We start from the raw sequence: 23,020 nt of genomic DNA on the forward strand, positions 1-23,020 counted from the left end.
AAAGAAAATTATCGAAGTCCCATTTAAAAATGACAGTACTGAAATTAAAAGAGTTAATGAAATAAATGTTTTGGTTGTCGTTATTGATGAGAAGCTGACATGGAAAGCTCATGTAAAATACTTAAAAATAAAAATAACAAAATGGATTGCATTACTGTATAAAGTAAAAGAGTTTTTGAATGACAAAGCTTTGTATATATTGTATAATGTAATAATGTTCCATATTTAATCTATTGTATTGAAGTTTGTGGAAAAGCAAGTAAAACAATTACAAATGCTATTTTTATTTTTTAAAAAAAGAGCTATAAGGATTATTAGTAGGAAGTGCTATGGTCACCCAACAAATATATTATTTCATTAGTTGAAATTATTAAAATTTTATGATTTGGTTGAATATAGTATTTTAAAAGTCATGTATAAAGCTCATAAAAATATTAGCCCCAAATATTCAATTAATTTTTTTTTAAATAAAAAATAGTCATTATAACCTTAAGGGAATGTAAATGTTTGTAAAACCTCCATTTAGAACTGGTCTGAAGGAGCTGTGTTGTAATTCAGGGAACAGGATTATGGAATTGCTTTGATATCGCCATAAACATTTCCAAAACAATTTATATGTTTAAAAAAGATGATTAAATTAAAGTTGTTGGGAAAGTATGGTGCCGTGTGAAGGATGTCTAATATTTTTGTTTTCACTTTGGAGAATGTTTTCAAGCCTGAGTTGTTGTTTGTTTGTAGCTATTTTATATTTTTTATATAAGGGGCAGATATTATAAGGATTTATTTTTCTTTCTGCACCCTTTTCTTTCAATGTTTTTTCTTTTTGATGAATGTTTTGTTTATTTTGCTTATTTTAAATTAATTAATAAATGAATGAATGAATAAACAAATAAATAAATAAATAAATAAATAAAAGAGAGGCTGTAATGGGGGAGGGTTCTTCCTGAACTCCAAATATGATTTCTTTGGTCTTGTCTGTGAGGATGAGGTCGTTCTTCTCTTCATAGCTTATAGTGTTGTCAAAAACAAAGTGTTTAGGTGAACAGCTTTTCAATTGGTCCCAATTTTTCAGAGTTCTCCACTTCACCATTCAGCTTTTGATGAAGAGAAATTTAATCACAATTCTCCAAACATTTAACCAAATAAATAAATATACTGATCAACCAGACTGAATAAAGGGAAATGTTATGGTACAATCAAAACTCATCTTCTGAGAACAAATCACTTCAATAATTCACATCCCAGATGGATGAACAGAGCAGTGGTGGACGTTCCAAGCAGAAAGATTTTTTTAAGCAATGCTCTGAGGATCGTCTTTGGGACAGAAGAGCATCGGGCACCAGAAATGTGGCTGATGAAACAAGAAAAGAAAGATCACTTATAAAAAGGTGACATGTTCAAACATATTAAATTGCATCTTTTGTAAAAACAAACCTTCACAATAAATGATTTAAAGCTACAGTCGTCATTTTCCATCCTCAGTTTTCTCCTCCTCCTCAGGATTTTGCGATGAAGGTACTCCACTCTCGTGTCTCCCGTGGCGGTAAAGAATCGTTCGCAGACCATCAGTCGGAGCTGGGAAACTTTAGCTGCCATCAGAGACATGATGAGCAGGGTGAGGAGGATGGCGCTGAGGGGGAACACCGAGTTAAACAGCAGCAGCTCAGGCTCAGGGAGGCACTCTTCCTCAAACAGGGTCACAGAGTAAGAAAAGTCCTTCTGTTGGTTTTCCTTATCAAATGGTATGCCGATAAAAGTTGCAACCCCCTGAAACAGATCGACAGTAAAGTCTTTGGATGACAGTGATAGATGAGAGTACTGCATACAGAGCATGACATGCTCGCTGACAAACTAATATACAGCAATCCATGGGAATGGCTTGGACAGGCAAAAACCCTGAATAAGATTTGATCTTGATGTGTGACTTTGACCTTGAAATTTGTGTGTTGAAAAGATCATGTGACACTTTGTTTGGTGGTACGAATTTGTATCAAGTTTCTTTAAATTATGTTGAGCAAATCAGAAGTTAAGCTCCAGACAAGCAAAACCTTGTTTTAACATTGACCTTGAGTTGTGACCTTGACCTTACAGCTGGGGTGATGAAAAGTGTACGTGACACTCCATCTAGTGATGATGCGTATTAAGTATCATTGAATTATCTTGAGGGATCAGAAGTTATCGTCTGGACAAGAGAAAGTTCACAGATGTATGGATGGAAGAACAAAAACTATATCATAATAATATGAATGTTAAAATAAATACACACTAATAAAACTAGAGAAATTGCATTTCCTGCAAAAATGCAGTGTGAATGCTTATTGCTGAAGAACTTGCTTAAAAACAGCTGACATCAGCTAAAAAACATGCAGAAATGTAGCTGAAATGGAAAAACAAGCCTAAGTTAGCAGAAGAAAGCAGAAAGAACACATATTTGCTGAATTGGGTTAAAATAAGCAGAAATTAGCACAATAATGAGTAAATCTTTAACAACAAGAAAAAGCTGAACTTAGCAAAAAAAAAAAAAAATGCTGAAAAGTTGCTTAAAAGGTAGAAAGGACTTTAAGTGACCAGAAAGACGTGGAAGGAGCTGAAATGAGCTAAAAAGAAAAAAAAAAAAAAAAAAAGAAAAAAAAGGGGGGGGGGGGGGTATTAGCTAAAAAAGCTAAATTTAGCACAAAAAGGCCAAATAGTAGATGAAATAATTGAAACTATCAGGAATAAGCTGAAACTAGCATAACAAGCTGAAATTAGCAGAAATAAATTAATATTGCTGCAAATAGCAGATATTACCAGGAAAATTTTAAATTTATCTGAAAACAGCTGAAATTAGCTGAAAAGGTAGAACAAGTTTAAATTAGCAGAAGAAAGCAGAAAGAACATGTTTGCCAAATTATGCTGAAAGAAGCAAAAATGTGCACAAAAAGTGGAATGTATCTGAAAAAAGCTGAATATAGCAAAAACAGCTGAAAAGCAGCTAAAGAAATTCAGAAAGTAGCTAAAATTACAAGAAGGAAGTGGAGAGAGCGCATTTTTGCTGAATTAGGTAGAAAAAAGTGGAAGTGAGTCCAAAAATGTGGAATTAGCTGAAAAAGCTTAAATTAGCATAAAACGCCTATATAGTAGCTGAAATAGTAGAAAATGTTGAAATTTACAGAATTAAGCTGAAAGGAGCATAACAAGCTGAAATTAGTAGAAAGAAGTTAGAAGCATAAACATGTTGCAGTTAACAGAAAGAATCTGAATGGAGCACAAAACAGCTAGAAAAACAGCTGAAATTAGCTGAAAATAGCTGAAAAAAAGTTTAAATTTGCACAAGGAAGCTGAAAGAAGCTTAACCAGAACAAAATGTGAAAGGAGCAGTAAATGGTTGTAAACAGATCTAAAGATATGAAGGAAGTAAAATGAGCTTAATTAATTTTCTATGAGAAAAATCTGGCAGAAAAGGCTAAATATAAAAAAACTAAAGTTGCACCAATACCAAAAGTCATAGCAGGATTTTCCTGAACGAGCTGAACGTTTTGATTTGATTTGTTGAAATAACTTGAAAACTGAGGGACGAGAATCAAGTTGAAAAACATACGGAAGAAAAATGGATCACAACAGTGTGGATGCTTCATAAACAGTCACACCATAAACATGAAATATGGTTTTACAATACTTACTTTAAAACTAATGATCAGGGGGACGTGGAAAGGCTTCAGCTCTGATAACTTTTTTGTAACTATATCAATGAAGCAGTACAATAAGGCATCCACGGTCATGAAAATGATCCAGGTGACAACGTGGGAGATCACTGGGGCTCCGAATCTGAGAACAGCCTTCCCCTCTCTGATGGTGGGACGAGCCGAGGGGATGAAGGGGTACAGCTTCTCCTCCTCTGCTGTGAGGGGGAGGACGTGAGGCTTTCCTTCAGCCTTCTGCTTCTCATCAAAAAGGACAAACTTTCTGCTGATGAACCTGTTTTCATACTTCACGTTGTTGCAGTATTTCTTAATGTGAAGGGCTATGACCAGCATGAGCACGAGGAAGCTGACGGCAGGAAGTAGCCTCTCAGAAACCGAGGAGACTGTAGCCACAACGGCCTGAACGTGTTTCACCGTCTCATTCAGCTTCTCCTCTGCCTCGCTCAGTTTCAGCTTGAAGTTTTCCGATTCTATTCTGGGGGAAACTTTGAGCTGAGAGTTGAATTTGACCACATCGAGATCTGTAACCCCTTTGAGTAAGCTTCCTATCCACTTCAACATCTTGATGTAGTTACTGAACGGAGCAGTGATGGACGCTTTCTTTGCCTTCAGGTTGCAGATCATACTCTGGACCAGACGTTTGAGGTTCTCCACAGTGTTCTTTATATTTTTCAGAACAACTAAACTTGTTCCAGCTGTCAGAAGCAGGTTCCGACTCTTCTTCATGAAAATAGAAATTACGAACAGAGTTCCCAAACACCTCACTCTTTTGGACAGGACAGAGGCAGAAGTCAGCAGAACCCAGAAGCAGCCGGCGATCCCTCCAGCCACTGAGAGCTCGTAGTCCAGAGTGAAGAGGAGGTAGAGGAGGAGCAGAGAGCTGAGCAGGAGGCTTGATATGCTGCAGGTGGAGATGAGGAGAGCAGTTCTTCTCCAGCCTTTTCTCTGACCGGTGATAAAAACATCTAGAGCCAGAGAAGTGACCTCCTGAAAGCTTTGCTTCACAGTAACCCACAAAAACAGCATCCTGAGTATCTGAGGTTCTGCAAGGAAAAACAAGACAATGAGGTCAAAACAGAAAACCTGGAAACATCTGAACTCTTTTACTGAAGGTGTTCACTTTACCTTCACCAGAGTTTAACTCAGTTTACTCCTGCAACCCCAGAGATAAACTTATTCCATTAGACTAATAGCAAGTCTACATACATTTATTCAAATTCAGTAGAATTGATTTCAATTCATGTCCCAGTTCATATCCATAGTCAGATTTATGTGTAAAATTAGATGATTATATAATACTAATTTGCTAATAAATAAGTAATGAAGCCAACTTGTTGAACTGAATCGTGTTGTGCTGAATGTCTCCTTAAATACACCACAGACAGGAACTACTACTCCACCGTGGTCAAACTTCCGACATGTCATCTCTCAGTCATCCCTCATTTTGTTTTATTTATTTTTACAAAAGCAGAAGTAAAGGCAGGCTGATGTGAGACTGAAATTTACCAGCGACTGACTCTCAGCTTTGTTCAGTGTCAAGAGTCGATGGTTTCATTACACAACTCTGTACATTGTCAAAATATTCAGGGTTTGATGAATTTAAACAACTTTTTTTTTTTGGGGGGGGGGGGGGTAGAACTTGGGGAACATACAGGAAATAACTGAAATGTCTTCTTTTTCTTCATGTAATACTATTCTCAGCAGTAAAAAGGAACAAAGAATTGAAAAGAAACAAAATGCATAAAATGTTAAGTGAAAATATTCCTAAGAAAAGAAGCTAGTTGGGTTTTCTTGCAGTGTTGCAAATTCTATCATAAACTACAGTCATGGGAAAAATAAAGCATAACCCTTTACAATTTAAGGACTTAAATAATAATAATAATAATAATAATAATAATAATAATAATAATAATAATAAATTTTATTTAAAAGTGCCTTTCAGGACACACAAGAACACTGTGCAGCTAAACACCAACATTCAGCAGAAAAAAAAAATAGTATAGCAAATTCCACCAAGGTTCATGCTCAATAATGGTAAATGGACTGTACTTATATAGCGCCTTTCTATCTTATTGAGATACTCAAAGCGCTTTACACTACAATCTGTGTCCTCATTTACCCGTTCATACAGCACTCTAGATCTCTACAAAGCTAATTGAACAAATCATTCTAAAGAGACTGAGAGACAGACTGAGAAGAAGGCAGAACCAGGTGTACAAAAGGTAAGCAATTGACAAAGATCAAGTTTTTCCAACAGCCAGACACCTAGAAGAGTCAAAATGTTTATTATTTTGTAGCTGCTAATGGGAGTCACGGTCCAGTTTGTGGATAAATCTTCTCAGGCAGATAAGGTGTCTAAGCTTGATATGATGATGTCATTGAAACTGGTGGAGGAGCAGCTGCAACTTAATGCTGTGGACAACTGGAACAGTGGGGAAATCCAGGGTCGTGGTCCAAAAGATGAAGCAGGGGTCAAGCACAGGGAACCAGAGGTCCAAGAACAAATCCAGTGGGCAGTCCATAATCCATAATCCATAAACCAGAAGGAGTAGTTGTTACCAAGATCAGAAGGGCAGAACAAGATCAGATGGGGTACAAGCAGAGTGGTAAATCCAGATGACGGGTGTGGGGTCTAGACGAGAGAATCAGACAAGATTGTGCATGAAGTGTTAGACATCTAGTACCATGAAGGGTTTGATAATCTGGCAGAGAACCTGAGTGGATGGAGCTCTTATATAAAATGGGCAACAGGTGCAGGGCATAAATGCTGATTGAGCTGTGGGTGAAGACTGGGCATTGGCAGAATAACAAAGGCAGAAACATGAAAGTGATTTTATTTACAGGTGCAGCAGCTTCAGAGCTGGAAGGGAAAAGGGACAAGGTGAATTATCTTGTATGATTTTAGATTTGCAGCAATGACTGATAAACAGCAGATAATTATTTCTTACTGTTATGTCTTGTAGATGAAGCCAGAGAGGAAGGGGAGATGAGGTTCCAGGTTTTCCATGGGAGAGAGATGAAGATTCAGAGGAGGAGAGAAGAGCAGGTTGTCCCTGGTAGAGTGTTGTTGATTTCAGGTACTTGTTTGATTGTTTCAAGGGCCAATATCTATCCATAGGAGAGTCACAAGGAGCGAGGAGGTCTTGGAAGACTCATACAGGTAGGACTTGGAAGTTGCAGATGGTAGGTAATTTCACAGCACTGGGAGAGTATCTGGCAGGAGGTTTTCTGCTCAGTAGAGCAGTCCTTCCCAATTTACAGCAGGTTTGGAGTGGTGGCTGGAAAATGCAGGAATCCTACAGAGGGAGGAAATAGATCTAAAGGAGCACGAGGGGATGGAGATCTGTTGGTCAGATAAGTATGGAGGGGCAAGATGGATGGTTTAAAAGTAAAGGGTAAAAGGACTGTACTTATATAGCGCCTTTCTGTCTAATCAAGATACTCGAAGTGCTTTACAACACAGTCTGTGCTCTCATTTTCCTATCCACACCACAGAACTGCTACAGCTCTACAAAGTAATTAAATAAATCATCCTGTAGAGACTAATCAGTGCTATTAGATCACATCCATACATGGATGAGACACACATAGGAGGCAATGAGGGGTTCGGTGTCTTGCCCAGGGACACTTCAACATATGACTGCTTGTAGAATCGAACCCCCAACTCTCCAATTGGAGGATGACTGCTCTAACCACTCAACACATCTGCCCCCAAAGTAGTTATTTATTTATAAACCTTTATTTAACCAGGCAAATCCCATTGAGACCACAGATCTCTTTTGCAAGGGAGGCCTGGGCCTGAAGACAGACTCTAACATGACTAACAAGACAGACTGTGGGAGGAAACTGGAGTACCCAGAGAAAACCCACACAATCATGAGACGAACATGCAAATTCCACACAGAAAGACCCCAGGTCCAACTGGGGACTTGAACCCAAGACCTTCTTGTTGTGAGGCAACAGTGCTAACCACTGAGCCAAATTTGGGGGCAGCAAAGTGCGAAGAAGAATTTTGAAGATGATATAACATTTAACCAGGATCCAGTGAAGCTTCTGCAGGACAGGAGTGATGTGGTTATAGGAGGAGGTTTGGGTGATGACACAGGCAGCAGAGTTCTGAACCATCTGTAGCTTATGAAGTGATTTATTGAAAGGCCAAAAAGAAAGGAGTTACAATAAATCGATCTGGGACATTACAAGACTGTGGACAAGGATGGCAGTGAAAGATGGCTAATGTTACGAAGGTTGGATACAGAGGTCTGTTTAACGATGGATGGGTTCTCTTCACAAAGATGATTTCATTCACTCCTCTCCAACTACCATTGTTCCTCTCTATCAAAGATGTGCACATCTTCATCCCTGAAAGAGTGACCTCTGGCCTGCAGATGAGTGTAGACTGCAGAGTCTTGGCCTGATGCTGTTGATCTTCTGTGCTAGTTCATCCTTTTGGCCAGTGGCTGTTTAGTTTCCCTGATATAAGACTGATCACAGCCCTCCTGACACTAAACAGCATACACAATATTACTCTGTGCCGGGGGACTGGATCTTTGGGATGGACCAGTCTTTGTTGTAATGTATTTTGGTGTTTGAAAGCCATATCAGACATAATCAGTTAGCGGGAACCAGAATCTAGACTTGGTTGTAGGGGATTAATAACCATTTTTATCTCCTCAGTGGTCTGAAATAACAGATTTTAAAATTTTAAACTTGTAAAATTATGGGATCAGTAGACCAAAAACACATTTCCCTGACTACATATGGTAATTGATTCCATCCTACATTTTATCAAAATGTAATACATTTTGTGAGTCACACAGGCAGAAAATCTTGCCTGAACATGTCAGGACCTTCAAGTAATTACCACACACATACCAGGAGGTTAAGAAAATAAAGGCTTTTTATTACTTAATTAAAGGTTCCTAAAAATAAAAAGGTGAAGGATACAACCATAAAACAGAACTGGATATCAAGGGCAGTTTATGATCCAGATTCCACCACTACAAGTATTTTAAGGTGACCTATTACAAATTATCCACAGCAAGTTGCTGCCAACACCCTCCTCTAGAGGCACTGTAACCACAACACCCAAATTCTACAGGTTAAAGGATTTATAAAACTGTCTTGTCCTATTAAACCAAAGTCTTCCACCCATTTTTCACCCCAAGCTAAAATAGAGGCCTTACATAAAGATAAAATGAGTTCACTTAGCTTGCCCAGCTGCCGAGACCCCTCCCTGGGGTCTGAGTTTGTGACGCCATCCTACACCCCGGGGACTGACTTGGCTGGACGATGACTGGACTGCCTGGATTGGCTCCACACCAGATCAGAGCCTCCAACAGGAACAGCAGCCCACAGTAGCAGGACAGCAAGATGGTGTCTGCACTGCACCCAGCTAAAGCCCAGCACTTACTGTCTAAAGGAGTCCTGATTGCTCAATAAGTCAGGTAGAAAAATCTAACAAGGTTAAGATAGGTCCTCTGAATGGATTCTTCTAAGGCAGACACCCAGCCTCCCCTCCTCACACAGGATCACTTATCCACCTTGCTGTCACAAATATCCCTAAATGACTGAGAATGACGCCCTCGATCCAAAAAGGGTGCTGCCTCAACCACTGGAAGCTCTCCCCTCAGTTTGTTTGAGATATATTTCCTCAGTGTGCTGCTCCTCTACTGAATGCACACACTTGTCCTTTATCTGTCCATACTAGTCTCTTTACCTCCTTTGATTTAGCCAAATGGGTAGCAGAGCTTTCAGTTATCAGGCTCCTTTCATGTGGAACCAACTTCCAGTTTCTGTCCGTGAGGCTGACACATCATCTACTTTTAAGTGTTGGCTTAAGTCTTTGCTTTTTGATAAATCCTATAGTTAGGGTCGGCTTGGGTTTCCTGAACTATCCTTTAGTAATGCTGCTATGTGCTTAGACTGCTGGAGGACAAACTGACCACATTTCCTCACTCTGCTTCTTTACTTACTCTACTCTCCGTTTGGTATTTGCAATTATTTTTATCCTTGACGTGTTTTTTTTGTCTTTCTTCGAATAGGGAGTACACATGCACCTACATCTGGGCCTGTCATTCTGTGTTTGTCTCTCCTTCCTTCCTCTCAAACTCAGCTGGTCAAAGCAGCTGGCCACTTGTCCTGAGCCTGGTTCTGCTGGAGGTTTCTTCCTGTTAAAAGGGAGTTTTTCCTTTCCACTGTTGCCTTTGTGCTTGCTCAGAATGGGAAAGTGTGACAAAGTGAAGATTCAATGTAATGGCTTCCTTAGATAGAGAACTTTACTAAGTGGTTTTTGTATGTATGTGAATCTTTCTGTTCAGTGCCCTGAGACGACTTCTGGTGTGATTTGACGCTATATAAATAAACTGAATTGAATTGAAATTGATGAGTCTTGCCCAAGCACATTACAGTAACATAGCTACACAATTTTCAACATCAATTAGGCCTTTTTTTAACTCCTGCTTTGCTCCTCTTGTAACGTATACTGTACAGGCTCTCAATGCACAGACATGCACTGGTATTTGTTTTTTGATTCTTGGGCTGGTCTGGATGAATTATTGTCTACAGTTCTGATATCAGTACATTAGATAGATGTTTATCTAAAATAACAGTCAGAGCTTGGCATTGAAGTATAATAATATTTCTACAATTTATTTTATTTTTGTTAGTTAATATGAGTTTTCAAAGATGCTAAGCTTATTTCCTCTTGTATCGGTATTCAAGTTTTGTCTTTAAGCGTATCAGCATGTTGACATTAGCTATTAGCTCTAAGCTTTAGATTGTTGTATTGTTAGAATATAGAAGAAAGCACAAGTCTGAGCTAGTTTTCTTAATGTGGCTTAGATTATATTAGAAAATTATGAAAAAATGGATAGAAACTGGTCAAGGTAAGGCTCTTTATTGCAAATAAAACTTATTGTAATAATGATGTGGTGGAGTTAGGGCCTAAAATTTGTAGATGACTAATTCCATGTCCTCCGAACACACACCAGCCCAAACTACTACTACACAATGTTTTATTTGTTATGGAAATGTATTAGTAAATTACTGACTTTAAATCTTTATTATTTTAGTTTGTTGGTGAGCCATAGATACTGTGTCTGTCTTTAATTAGCTCATGAAACAGAGGACAGATTTTAACACAACTCTCACAAAACTAATCATTAGATGTACATCTACAAACGATTAACTTTTATGATCAATCTAAGTCAAGATGGCACATCTAACCAAATTTAGCAAACACACAAAAACATTTAACTTTGTCAGTTTTAATGCAGTTGAGCAAAAGTTTGGTTTGGTAGTACCTAAGAGCTGATCGTAGATCTTTGTTTAAAATGTTGCCAATAACTATTGGAGTAAACTGTGTGTGTGTGTGGGGGGGGGGGGGGGCAAGATGTGGTAGAGGCAGGGCAGCTGACCCAGGACCCGAAAGTCCCAGACTCGATCCCCAGCCATTCCCACATGTCGTGGTGTCCTTGAGCAAGACACCCAACCCCCAATTACTCCCCGGGCGCCCACACAGCTGCCCACTGCTCCACCTGGGTGTATCTCAGGTGCAATAGGTTAAATGCAGAGAACACATTTCGCCATTGTGTGGGAACATACAATGATAACAACACAAAGAACTTTACTTGTCTGTTAGCAAAATATCTCGTGAATCACTGGACAAATTTTGATTTTTTTTTCTGAAAGCAACCATTGGTTGTACATCTACAACTAACAAACATAATTCAATATGACTTCTACTACCAAACTGACCTGATAAAACAAAAATGGCTTGAAGTCAGCCAATTTTGCATGTACTGATGTAAAATTTGACGTGGTAGTAGCTGACAGTCATACCCAAAACATACTCCTGTCCTGGAGTGAGCTCTTGCATAACTTTATTTTCAATGAACAATAAAACTAACAGATTCCATCCTTTCTCATCACAAAATAATCTTCGTTAAACTCAGGCCTAAAGGTGACGGGCAGGTTTTAATCACTACTCAACTCTTGGCATCAATGTAATATCAATTTCTTTTATTTTTAATTTGAAAAATAACTTACATAAATCTCTGTACTCAACCATACTTCACCAAGACATAGCCTTGGTATTAACACATTGCACCAGAAAGATCAAATTAAAAAGGCATTCAAAAGCATAAATAACATATGTCTTTGTCATCACGAGGCATTTTTCCTGTTCCAGAAGAGTCTCTGAACCTGTTTATGGTAGTCTGTTATTAAATTCTGACATCTAAAGATATGTACAGAGAAAGGGAAACTGAAAATATATACTGTATTCTGTTACAGCGACAAGTTTTGGACTTTTAATATCCTCTTGTGGAAAAGGAATAACGCCTCAGTCCATTTTCATTCAGACATACTGCAGTTATAGGACTCGTATACTTCCCAAAATTGAGAAGTATATATTTTTTATTATTAAAAATAGAAAATAAAAAATAAACTGGTCTTGGCTTTTAAATAAAATTAACAAAAATATATTAACATAATTTTATTTTCATTTAAACACACAAAGAAAAAAAAAACACATTGTGGCAATATCCCGTATTAGTTAAACTTGTGATTTGCTCATCGTCACTAAAGGAGCCTGTAAAACTTAAAGCAACAAACACCTCTTGCATGTTTGCTGCCTCTTGATTCGGCATTGATGTCTTGGTGTACTAGTACAGATCATTTTTGCATGTTTGTCGACGATATTAAAAGAAAATACACTTAAAATCAAATTTATGTCACCAGCCTCAATAAATATAAAATAATTCTTCTTCTTTTTTTTCCCCCTCAAAACCCTGAAAGAAAATATGACTTTGGGGGTGGAATGTTTTTTAAAACCTCAACTGGTCATGGGAGACCAACAACTAATTTGCTGCTCAATTTATTTTGTGAGGGAGGAAAGTAATAAAGTTTCCATGCACTGTACAAGAATCTGCAAAAGTTCCAAATATCGTCTTTATCAAAACATGCTAAGTTACTGTAAGGTGTGCCCAAGACATGTTGCAGAAAATCCCTTTCAACATGCTTGTTAAAACAAATCAAATAAAACAGAAAAGACGTAGTAAAACAATCCAGAATTGAAAAGCAACCAGCAGTCCTAAAATCTGGACGTATTAGGGGACTGATCGATGGTAGCAATGAACACTACAGCGAGAAGTACCCTTGGACAAGAAAAAAGAAACGTACAATTTGCACATAATGTTCATATTTATAAGGCAGAAGCCTTTTACAATGAAATAAACATGTATTTTCATTGTCACTTCCCCCCTTAAATTAGCTAAGTTTTTTCCTATTTGCCTGTCTGATGAACGGTTTAAAGAATGACGAACAATGTCTTTTTTCATTACGATGTTGCATTCACTCCCCTTGAAAACATGCACTAGTGAAATTTTATCTTTAAAAATAATATAAATTGTTGAAAATGGCTGACCTATTTTAATTTTTCTTTATTGTTCTTTTTTTTTTTTTTTTTGCAAGTTGCAGCCTCAAGAAAATAAATTTCTTCTTTTTATTCAGCTACGTTTGTGCCCATGCAAATCAACTAAACAAGAAAAATACCTTCTTTTTTTTCCTCATTTGATTTTCATACAATATATCAACAAATAAATACTACTAAAGATTGTACTTTTTTTCATGGGGTTGGATTGTTACTGAATATTCTGGAGGGTTGATCGTGGCCACTTCAGTATTGCCCCTGATCGATCGATTTATCAGCTCAAAAACTTTGAGCACGTACTGCATGTCCCCTGCATTTTAGAGGAGTATAATAAATACCCCTCTCTCAAAGTGGTGGTCTCCAAAGCTGCATTTACATAGCTCGGTCTGTTGGCATGGTGTGACCAAGCATCTGGTTAGAAACACTGTCACCCCCATAAGATACAGGTACATTAAAATGAACAGAAATGAACAAACAAACAAACAAAAAAGACAAAACAAAAAGTAGATTTTTTTCATTCGAAAAGGGTCCCTGTAGAACTCGTTCAGTGGTTCCCAGTGCTGACCCCATGGCTTCGAATTGGAAGGAAACCTGGAACTGATGCGTTCCTCGTGCTAAGGAGTTCATCCCAGCTTCCTCCAAATGACAATACCTGGCAATCCTTGTTGCTAGGTGCTTGCAACACACTTTGCCACGTGCACAATGTGCGCAACGTTTTTGCTTAAAACACAGGATCACGTTTGTGCCCCGAGAAACAGGCTCAGAAGACACAACATCAAGCATGCAGTGTAACCGGGGCTTGTGACCTGTTGCTGCAACACTGGCTGCTACACCATTGCTATTAGTCCACATGCTGCTATGATCGAGAGAAACTGTCCAGTGAAGATTGGGAAGCTCTTCTTGTCAGTGGGGCCAGAGTAGGGTCCACCAGAGAGGAAGGAGGAAAGAGCTTGTACCAGCCAATCACCATGTTGGACAGGTCCAGGTCGTCTAACAGTATCTGAACTGCTCCCATGAAGGATTTATGGTCCATACGCCCATAGTCACCCCAAACGATGACCTGAGAAGCAAAAGACAAAAAGAAGCAGTTGTCAGAAATACAGAAACAACAAAAGGAAAACAAATAAAATCATTTCCCCTCTTTTTTTTTATTTTTACCTGTAAAACTTTCCCCCCTGGACTCTCCTCAAACGGCAGTTGCTGCTGGTAAAGAGGATCCAATGTTTTTCTTGCTACTTTAGTTTTCTTTTTGGCTATGCAGGCTCCGTTTTCCAAAAGGTAGACTTTTACATATGGTGCTTGAAAAAGGAGCAGAGAAGTACTTTATTTTTCTGGTCTTGCTTTGTCGTTTATCATCATGCAAAGTGTGAAAAAAGAAAATCTGTTCCGTTAAAAAGCTCATTTACCTGGCAGTGCCTTGGAACCTGGTTTTCCTACAAGACCACGTGCTCTAATGACTTCCATTTCCAGGGCTCCTTTTTTCTCCACCATACCTATCTGGATGTCTCCTAAAAATCAGAAGAACAAAACAATAAATAAAACATGCATGCAAAAAATCTAAATTAAGACTTTGATTCATTTTGAATGGAAATATTAAGAAGCTGTTCTCACCCATCGATGGAGTAGCTAAAGTCTGGCGTCCAACCAGTTGGGCGGGACCGAGTCCATCCAGGAAGTCGCTGAACTGAGAATCTGAGGAGAGCCTCACGCTGGGGAAGATGAGACTGAAGCAGAGAAAAACAACGTCCGGTTTGTGGTAGTGGATGAAGAGTAAATCAGTTTGTAAGTTTCAGCATTAAATCGAAGTTTGAGTAGAAACAGTTTCCTAACAAATAGAAGCTGAGAGTCCTGATGTCCTTACTTTCCCTCAGAGCTGTAGCTGTTCATGCTGCCATCTGTGGACTCCCGACTGGCCTGCCGAGTCATCCTGCTCCTCATTTCCACCGCCAAGCCCGTCTCTGTGCTCCTCTGGATGGTACTCCGCAACTTCTTACCTCCCGCTTCTGCACAAACAGGACAAAAAGAAGAGGGGGGAGGAAGAGGGACATCAACTATGAATTCATGTTAATGAATCATAATGTGACGCAGCGAGTTACGTTCACATCAGTGATACTCCCATGGTTTCAGTGGCTCACACATGAGAATCCATATTTTTATTCTGAAAATGATTACACTATTCTCCTCCTCTGTTTAAGAGGCTTTTCACACTTCTGGCTGTTTGTGTGTGTACTGTACTGAGCAGGGCAGCGTATACAGCCCTCCTCTGATCTGCCTCCAGGGGGATAGCAGGATCCACAGTGGGTTTATCTCCACCCCTCCACTTTACCGCACCGCCATCCTGACTGATCCAAGAAGACAGCTGACTCTCTCCATTAGGCCTGCTGCTGCTCATCTACACTCAGTGTGCATGTGAGACCACGTGGTTCTGCCTGTGGCAGATATACACATACCTACAGCATGTACAACGTGAAGGCACCGGGACTTGGTTTAAAACTCATACATAAACAGAAAATAATTTGTATACGTCCTATGGTTTCAATGAGAATTACACTCCCTCCCCCACCCCCAGCAATCTAGGTCTAATTTCCCTACATGTTTTGTGCATGGCTATTAGACATTCAGACGTTATCCATACAAAATGTTGCTTTGCTTGTCTGTGATCAAGTTGCTGCAAAACGAGAACAGGATCATATTTCCCAGAAGAACACCAGACACAAAGTCTAATAATTAAACACATCAGACCTATAATCAGATCAGTGCAGAACAGCAAAGGATGCAAACTGTTGACAAATAATTAGTTTGCTTGGCTTCTATTGCATTTTGCTCCAATATGTTTCCAGTCTGTGAGGATGTCACATGTCTGGAACAGAAAGTTTCAAACATTTAGAAGCCCAGCTGTGTGTAAAAATGGGATGGTTCCGTGTCCTTTTCTCATTCGCACACAATTAATGAAGCTTTTCAGCCTTGAAATCTCAGTTATGCAGCCGGCCTCCACCTCCTCTTCCGGCTCTTCAAACGCTACAATAGGAGCTGCAGTGACAGAGGTCGTCTCTTACGTCTGCAGCAGACCTCCTCAGCCAATCACTAGCCGGGAACATCTTATAAATGGGCACTGAAAACATTATTTCAGTGCATGTCAATACATTCTGCTGACATGTAGTCATCAGATACATCCAATCATTTATACTGTAGAAAAGAATTGCATACATACAACTCATTGTGTATACGTATATTTTAATCAAATAGCAAAACTTGCATTTAAAGACTAATAAAATAAGCAAAGTAACATATACTGTAATTTGAAAATTAATTATTTAAATCTTTTCACGTTGTTTATCACATCTTGAGCTGAAAAGGAACTACTGCTAAAGATCCAGCCAGCATTTATTAACATTCTTTTCAGCTACAAAATCAGATCGGATTGCTTCTGAGGATAAAAGATGAAGGTCTGGATGGTGGTTTGATTGGTCTCCCCAACCATCCATTTTACAAACGCCTCCATTATTGGTAGCAACAAGAAAAGCAGGATGTGTTTCTTAAAAACATAGACCAGTTGACCCTAGATTTCTGTTTTCAATTACCAAAGCTCAAGCATTGTTCGTCAGTTAAACTGAATTGTAATCCTAATTAAATGTCTTTCTTCTCTCAACCTGCTGCAGCTCTCTCCAGAATCAGTTTCAGATCATCTTATCCACTAATTCCAGCTCCAGCCACTTCTTCACTGCCTCCATTCAGTGTAGTCTGCAAAGCTGCCCCCGTCCTAAAGCAAACAGCTGATAATGGGACATTGCCACATCCATCATCTTACCTTCGTCTTCCTCATCGAATGAGTTCATGCAGGGGAAATAGACAGCCAGGGCTTCAAACGATGCAGACAGGCTGATTCTGCTCTGGGAGCACTGGACGCGCATCCCAGGAGCTGTAGCAGAGGTATCACTCCCCTGCCTGCCCATGATGACTGGAAGCCGTTTTCCTCAATGCAGTTAATCAAATTTGGAGAAGGGCCTCCTTTTTCCAAGCTGGTTGAAGCTCTATTTAAATAATATCTGAGCCTTGTTGTAGATGGTGCTGTGCAGCAGATGATCAGGGATAGATAAAGCTGTCAGTCCCTTGATGCTCCGTACACCGCATCTCAGAAAAACGCAGCTTTGGTATTCGAGTCTTGTGCTGTCTGGCTCTGACGCTCCTGCTGCACCTCCTTCTTCAGTAGGGGGAGGGGACAGAGCCCTGTCTTGCTTTACCAATCAGAAAGCCGGGATGCTCAGGCGCACCTCTGCTGGCTTTGCGGTTCAACAAGCTCTACCCAGAGATACTGAGCTCCTTTCCCCACTCTTCCCATCAGTTTTTAATCTTCACTTGTATTTTTTTGCTTTCTCTTGTTTCTCCATCTTTGTTCCTTCTGAGTGGCACATTAATGTTGTGTGTTTCATTTTATCTTGTAAAACACTGTACCTCTCTGCACCTGTCTTATCCACAGAGAGCTGAGTAAATAAACTGCCATTAGGCGAACAGACAGAGAGCTCGAGCCACATGGCAGTCACTCCGAGTTCACGTGGCAAAAGCTACTCGTTGCTTTTCTCTCTTGCTTAATGGTAATATCACAGCAGGGTTGGTGGCTTTGCTTTGTTTGCGCTCTACTTACAGCAAAATAAAAACAGACAGTGATTCTGTTTATATGCCTGGCTGGAAAACTTTGTCACCTCTTTGTGACATGGCAGTGTTGGATGACAAGAAATTTATTTTTCCTTACAATGTTTTGTATCAAACTGCCATGATCTGAGTTTTTGTGGATGTTGTTTGTTTTATTGTTTTCCTTCTTAGTGTGTTGTTTTTTCCTTTTTTATTGTTCTTTGATTTTTTTAGATTCCTTGTATTATGTTTAGTTTCCCACTGTCTACTTGTGTTATCAGCCTTTTTCCTTCTGCCCTCAGTTGCTTCTGATGTTTGTTAGTCTGACTCCACTTGGAATCACTCCTCCCAGCCTAAACTCCTGATTCTCACCTTCTCATCAGTCTGTCACGCTTCTTTTTGGATTCAGTGAGACGTCTATTGTACGTTTACAACTGGTTCAAAATGCTGCAGCCCAATTTTTAACTGGTACAGGCAAAACAGAGTACAGTATGTATGTTTTTACATCACTGAACAGTTCTGACCTCTCCTATCTCGCTGATCTGCTGCAGCCATATGTTCCACAATGTGCTCTGAGGTCAACAGACCAGATGCTTTTATTGGTTCCAGGCATTCATTTTAAGCTCAGACGTGACATAACCTTCTCGGTTGCAGGTCCAAAACTGTGGACTGAGTTACCACTGCATGTCAGGCAGGCTCCCTCTCACTGTTTTTAGTCTTGTTTAAATACTCCCTTTTATTTCCTGGCTTTTGACACTGTGAGATGATTTTAACTTGTCTGTATTCTATAATGTTAGTCATATAGTTCTTATCTTTACCTCTGTGGATCTATGCACTTTTTGCTCTGTCCTTTGCTTGTTTTGTTTTTACTGTACAGCACTTTGGTTGGCCTTGCTACTGTTTTTAAATGCTTTATTAATAAAGTGGTATGGTATGGTATGCTGTTAGTGGCCTGTCCGTTTCCATGTTTTCTTAGTCCTAGCATATTCTTCATTGTTTTAGTCTCAGAATTTGTTGCTGCCCTGTTACCATCATATTCTTGTTAATGACATCCACATTTATTCTTTACTTCTTGTGTTTCAGTCTGCATTCTTTGGTCATCTGAAATCACATTCTGACACAAATAAATAAAGAAGATTTTTTACTTCAATCAGTATAAAACAACCTAAAAGAAAGACCTAGCATTCTGTGAAGGAATGCATATCCCATGTTCAAGAGTTTTAAATTAAGATGATCTTATGAGAAGAGATGGCATTGCAGTGATTTTTAGTCAAACCTTGTAAACAACGTTATGACCAACCTCATACAATACTGTGATAATAATAACAACAACAACAACAATAATAATAATAATAATAATAATAATAATCTTACAAGATCTATCAATGCTAGAAGTATATGTTGATAATAGGAATATCATGGAATGGATGAACATTTGTAAATTATGTTATAGCCATTTTTGTGTTGGCTAATGTTGATTAGCTGTGGTGACCATCTTGAATTGGGTTGACTTCAAAAGATATGAGTTTTAGCTATACAGTACATAGAGTGACTACATTCTGAATGTTTCAGAAATCTATCCACTGGTTTATGTGTGAGGATTCTGCAGTTTTGATTTGTCTTTTTCTTTATGTGTGTGTGTTTGCTCAGCTCTGGTGGTCATCTTAAATTGGGCTGACTACAAAAATTAGATATAAATGTACATCCATTACTTTTTGAAAGTTTAATATTTGTCCCTGGTTCATGAGATATTTTAATAATTCTTCAAAAAGACACACAAACATGGACAATAAGACAATGCATACCTTAAAGAAATTTTTTTTTTCAGTATCTTTCAGTTACAGGCACAGTCTATTTTAAACTGTCTAGATCTAGGAGCCTAATGAAAATGTTTCTTTAGTGGTCAGCTAATACGCCTGAATCCAACTCTGGAAATGTGTGTGAGGACACAACATAAATCCAATACATCAGACCTCAGTCCTGCTGACAGCTGCCATCAACAGTTCTCTGACTACAGAAATAAACCTACAGTAGCCAAGGTACTTTTGTTTCAAATATCCATCAGGCTGAGTGAGACCAGGATGAAATACTTCAGGTGCTCCTCTCCACAGCACAAAAATAGCAACTCCCTGCAGTGTTCTTGCTAAAGCTAAAGTTTCCCACCCCGAGACTCTGCAACCTACTTTAAGAAGAAACTGCCGACTGCGTACAGTGTCTATTTGCAGATTCCATCTAGGTCAACATATGAAATAAATAAATAAAAACAAGACTTTGAGCTGGAAGGAACATAAAACAATGATGTGATAGTCAAAGGTGTTTGTCTGGGGCTGGGTGAGGTTGTTTGATCATGTCATTTTCTAAAAATTCATGTTTTAGTAAATAGAACAAGCAATACAGTCTGAAAACCCAAATGTTTCTGGTGGATAGGTGTGTTTTCTAAAGTTTGAGTATGTCTTATAAATGTAAACCGTTTCCAGCAGAGCAGTTGTTCCACTTGATTATTGTTTTCTCATTAATTGTCTTTAGGCTCTTGTAAATAAAAAAACATGGTATAGCTGCAGCAGTAATTACAGAAGGTAGTAATTACAGCTTTATGTATTTAAAGGCAGCAGCACTTTTAGTGTGAATTACTTTCAGATCTTCCACACTGACAAAATATTCTTCACAGGAAAAAATTGTCTCATTTTAGTTTTCTTCCAAGCAAATTTGACTGTTTGTTGCACAGAAAACTTTGGTGTAAAATTGTCACTGCTGGTATCCAGGTGGAGTGCAACGTTTACTTCCAATATGCATGAATCTTTGCATTAGGTTCAGTTACATAAATGTTATGTATTTACGTGAAATTTCATCTCTGAGAGCAAAGGTTAGTGAATGGTACTGTATATTCAAATGAATCAAAATGACTTATTTAACAATCAGAATCAGAATAAACTTTATTGGCATTGCACCGAGATACAACGCTAATATGTACGTCCGTCCAAAGATGGGCGGAGTGCACGAAGCTGTGGCTAAAATAATCAGCGCGGCCTTCTTATTCTTATTCAGAATAATATTTTGCTTGGATGAGAAAAGGAAAGAAAACATGAGGAGAGACGGTATTTAAAAAAAACCCTCTCACACCGTGTCCTAGACAGGGCACAATTTGAGGCATCAAAAAAACCTACCACAGCAAAGCAACATAAACAGATGTTATACATGAACATATAGGCGGTGAAAACATTGAATTTTTAAGGGAAAGTCATAGCATAGTCCAGACCCCCCCCCCCCCCCCCCCCCCTCCAGCCATTGTCCAGATAAGAGGTGACGTTCATCTTCAGCTCAGTTGAGGTTCTGTTACATGTCCACAGCCTTGGGGAAGGGAGGGGTGAGGAAACAGACAAAGCATCTTTGTTGTTTTCCAAACATTCCAGGAGGAGTTAAGTCCGGCATCAAGGCCACAGTTTGGGTCAGGCAGAACTCGTGAACTGTTGTTTCTGCCTTTAAAGTCTCGCTGGTACATATTCTCTGATGGAAACTCCAAAACAGCCGAATTGATCCTTTACTCCAAAAGTCAAGCTCACAGCTTCTCCAGATTATTCCACCATTCATGAGTGCTGCCAGAAAGTTCACAGTCCTGATAACGGCTGCTCCAATTCCCTGTCACAGCTTCCCACATTCAGTCTGAGCAATGTCAAGCTTCAACACCTCCACACGAATTTGTAGACAATCCAAGATTTCACCAACCAAACAGTAGAAGCTAGTTGTCATCATGAATCTAATTTGTTTCCTTCGAGGTAAGAGGGTCCTCCTTACCCTGACTCCTGTCGGGAGAAGCTGATTGATTTTGTTGAGAGACCAGCTGATCCTTCGAATTAAGAGGTATGCAGGAAAAAAAGAGGCTTTTTTAAGGGTTCACAGGACAAAAGAGTGTAAGCAGGGAAGTGTGTGTGGGGGGGGGACACGTCTGGTTTCACCGTAGAGTAGCAGGAGGGAAAAAAATCACAATCCTGCACATAGTTAATTATTCGCAGCTGAATAAATAAAAATATTTTATCTTTTGTCCCTGACATGACACAAAGGTCTTCTGCAACACTGGTGGCAAGAAAAAAAAAAAGTAGATGTAGAAATTCAGTTTATTTAATTGTATTTGTTCTTTACGGGTAGTTGTCAGAATAACATAATCTTTAATAGGAAGAAATCATGCACACTATACAATAACAAAAGTTTTAAAATCTCTTCATGTTTTCCATTTTTTCAGGCTTTGAAAGCATTTTTTTAATGTGGTGGTCTTAAAACTAAACCAGAAGTCTGTATGATGAAACAGGTTTAACTTTTCCAGATGTGGCTCAACAATAGAGATTACACTTATTGAACATTATTAATGGTTACCAGATTGGTAAGATAAGTCAGGTTCTCTAGATATGTGTGTTTTAAGTAAAATAAGTGGAGCTGGTATCAGATGACTTGAATGAATGCACAAATTTGGAATCTCCAAAAAACTATGATTGGATATGACAATTAACACTATGATTTTAATAAATTATTGTGGTACAGGTGCCAAACTTTATCAAGACGTGAAAGTCCATCCATACATCCATTATCTTTACCCGCTTATTCCATTTTTGGGTCACGGGGGTCGCTGGTGCCCATGTCCAGCAATCACTGTGCGAGGGGCAGGGGACACCCTGGACGGGTCTCCAGTCCATCACAGGGCCACATAGAGACAAACGAGACAAACAACCATTCACTCTCTCACTCACACCTAGGGACAATTTAGAGTTACCAATCAGCCTAACATGCATGTTTTTGGTCTGTGGGAGGAAACCGGAGCACCCGGAGAAAACCCACGCATGCACGGAGAGAACATGCAAACTCCACCCAGAAAGACCCCTGGACCGGGGTTTGAACCAAGGACTTGCTCACTGAGAGGCAGCAGCTCTACCAGTTGCGCCACCGTGCTGCCCAAGACGTGAAAGTGATTTTTAAAAAATTATTATTAATCTTTATTTAACCAGACAAATCTCACTGAGATCACGGATCTCTATTGCAAGGTAGGCCTGGGCCTGGGGGTGGCATGGTGGCGTGTTTGGTAGAGTTGCCGGATGGTGGCCAGATTAAACAGAATCCCAGCTGAGAAGCCATTCTGGATGGAGTTTACATGTTCTCTCCATGCATGTGTGGGTTTTCTCTGGGTACTCCAATTTCCTCCCACAGACCAAAAACATGCATGTTAGGCTGATTAGTAACGCTAAATTGTCCCTGGGTGAGAGTGAGAGAGTGAATGGTTGTTTGTCTCATT

General features: G+C 39.2%; 2 protein-coding genes across 2 annotated transcripts in view; both read right to left on the reverse strand.

Moving 5' to 3' along the window:
* Positions 1-1,291: 1,291 nt before the first annotated feature.
* On the reverse strand, positions 1,292-4,709 carry LOC119410234 (dendritic cell-specific transmembrane protein). The gene is made up of 3 exons (XM_037677145.1): positions 3,663-4,709; positions 1,435-1,767; positions 1,292-1,351 (listed from the first exon to the last, which is right to left on the reverse strand). The coding sequence occupies exons 1-3, from the start codon at positions 4,707-4,709 to the stop codon at positions 1,292-1,294; spliced, it is 1,440 nt and encodes a 479-aa protein (XP_037533073.1).
* An 8,413-nt stretch (positions 4,710-13,122) lies between these two features.
* Positions 13,123-23,020, reverse strand: part of rims2a (regulating synaptic membrane exocytosis 2a) — a gene marked incomplete in the record, with an annotated part of 256,836 nt that continues 246,938 nt past the window's right edge. The window contains 5 exon segments of the mRNA XM_037676440.1: positions 13,123-14,173; positions 14,272-14,411; positions 14,520-14,621; positions 14,725-14,837; positions 14,975-15,116. Coding sequence (XP_037532368.1) covers positions 13,970-14,173; positions 14,272-14,411; positions 14,520-14,621; positions 14,725-14,837; positions 14,975-15,116 — 701 coding nt within the window.

Source organism: Nematolebias whitei, chromosome 5 (genome assembly GCF_014905685.2).
Source record: "Nematolebias whitei isolate Nwh7 chromosome 5, NemWhi1, whole genome shotgun sequence".
NCBI classification, from domain to species: Eukaryota; Metazoa; Chordata; class Actinopteri; order Cyprinodontiformes; family Rivulidae; genus Nematolebias; species Nematolebias whitei.

What these genes read in the sequence shown, in the direction of transcription:
- LOC119410234 (XM_037677145.1), bottom strand. Translation starts at nt 4,709, where the DNA reads ATGCTGTTTTTGTGGGTTACTGTGAAGCAAAGCTTTCAGGAGGTCACT. An exon ending in CCCTGATCATTAGTTTTAAA is followed by an intron (nt 1,768 to 3,662) that starts GTAAGTATTGTA and finishes GATCTGTTTCAG; the next exon opens with GGGGTTGCAACTTTTATCGG. An exon ending in TTAAATCATTTATTGTGAAG is followed by an intron (nt 1,352 to 1,434) that starts GTTTGTTTTTAC and finishes TTGTTTCATCAG; the next exon opens with CCACATTTCTGGTGCCCGAT.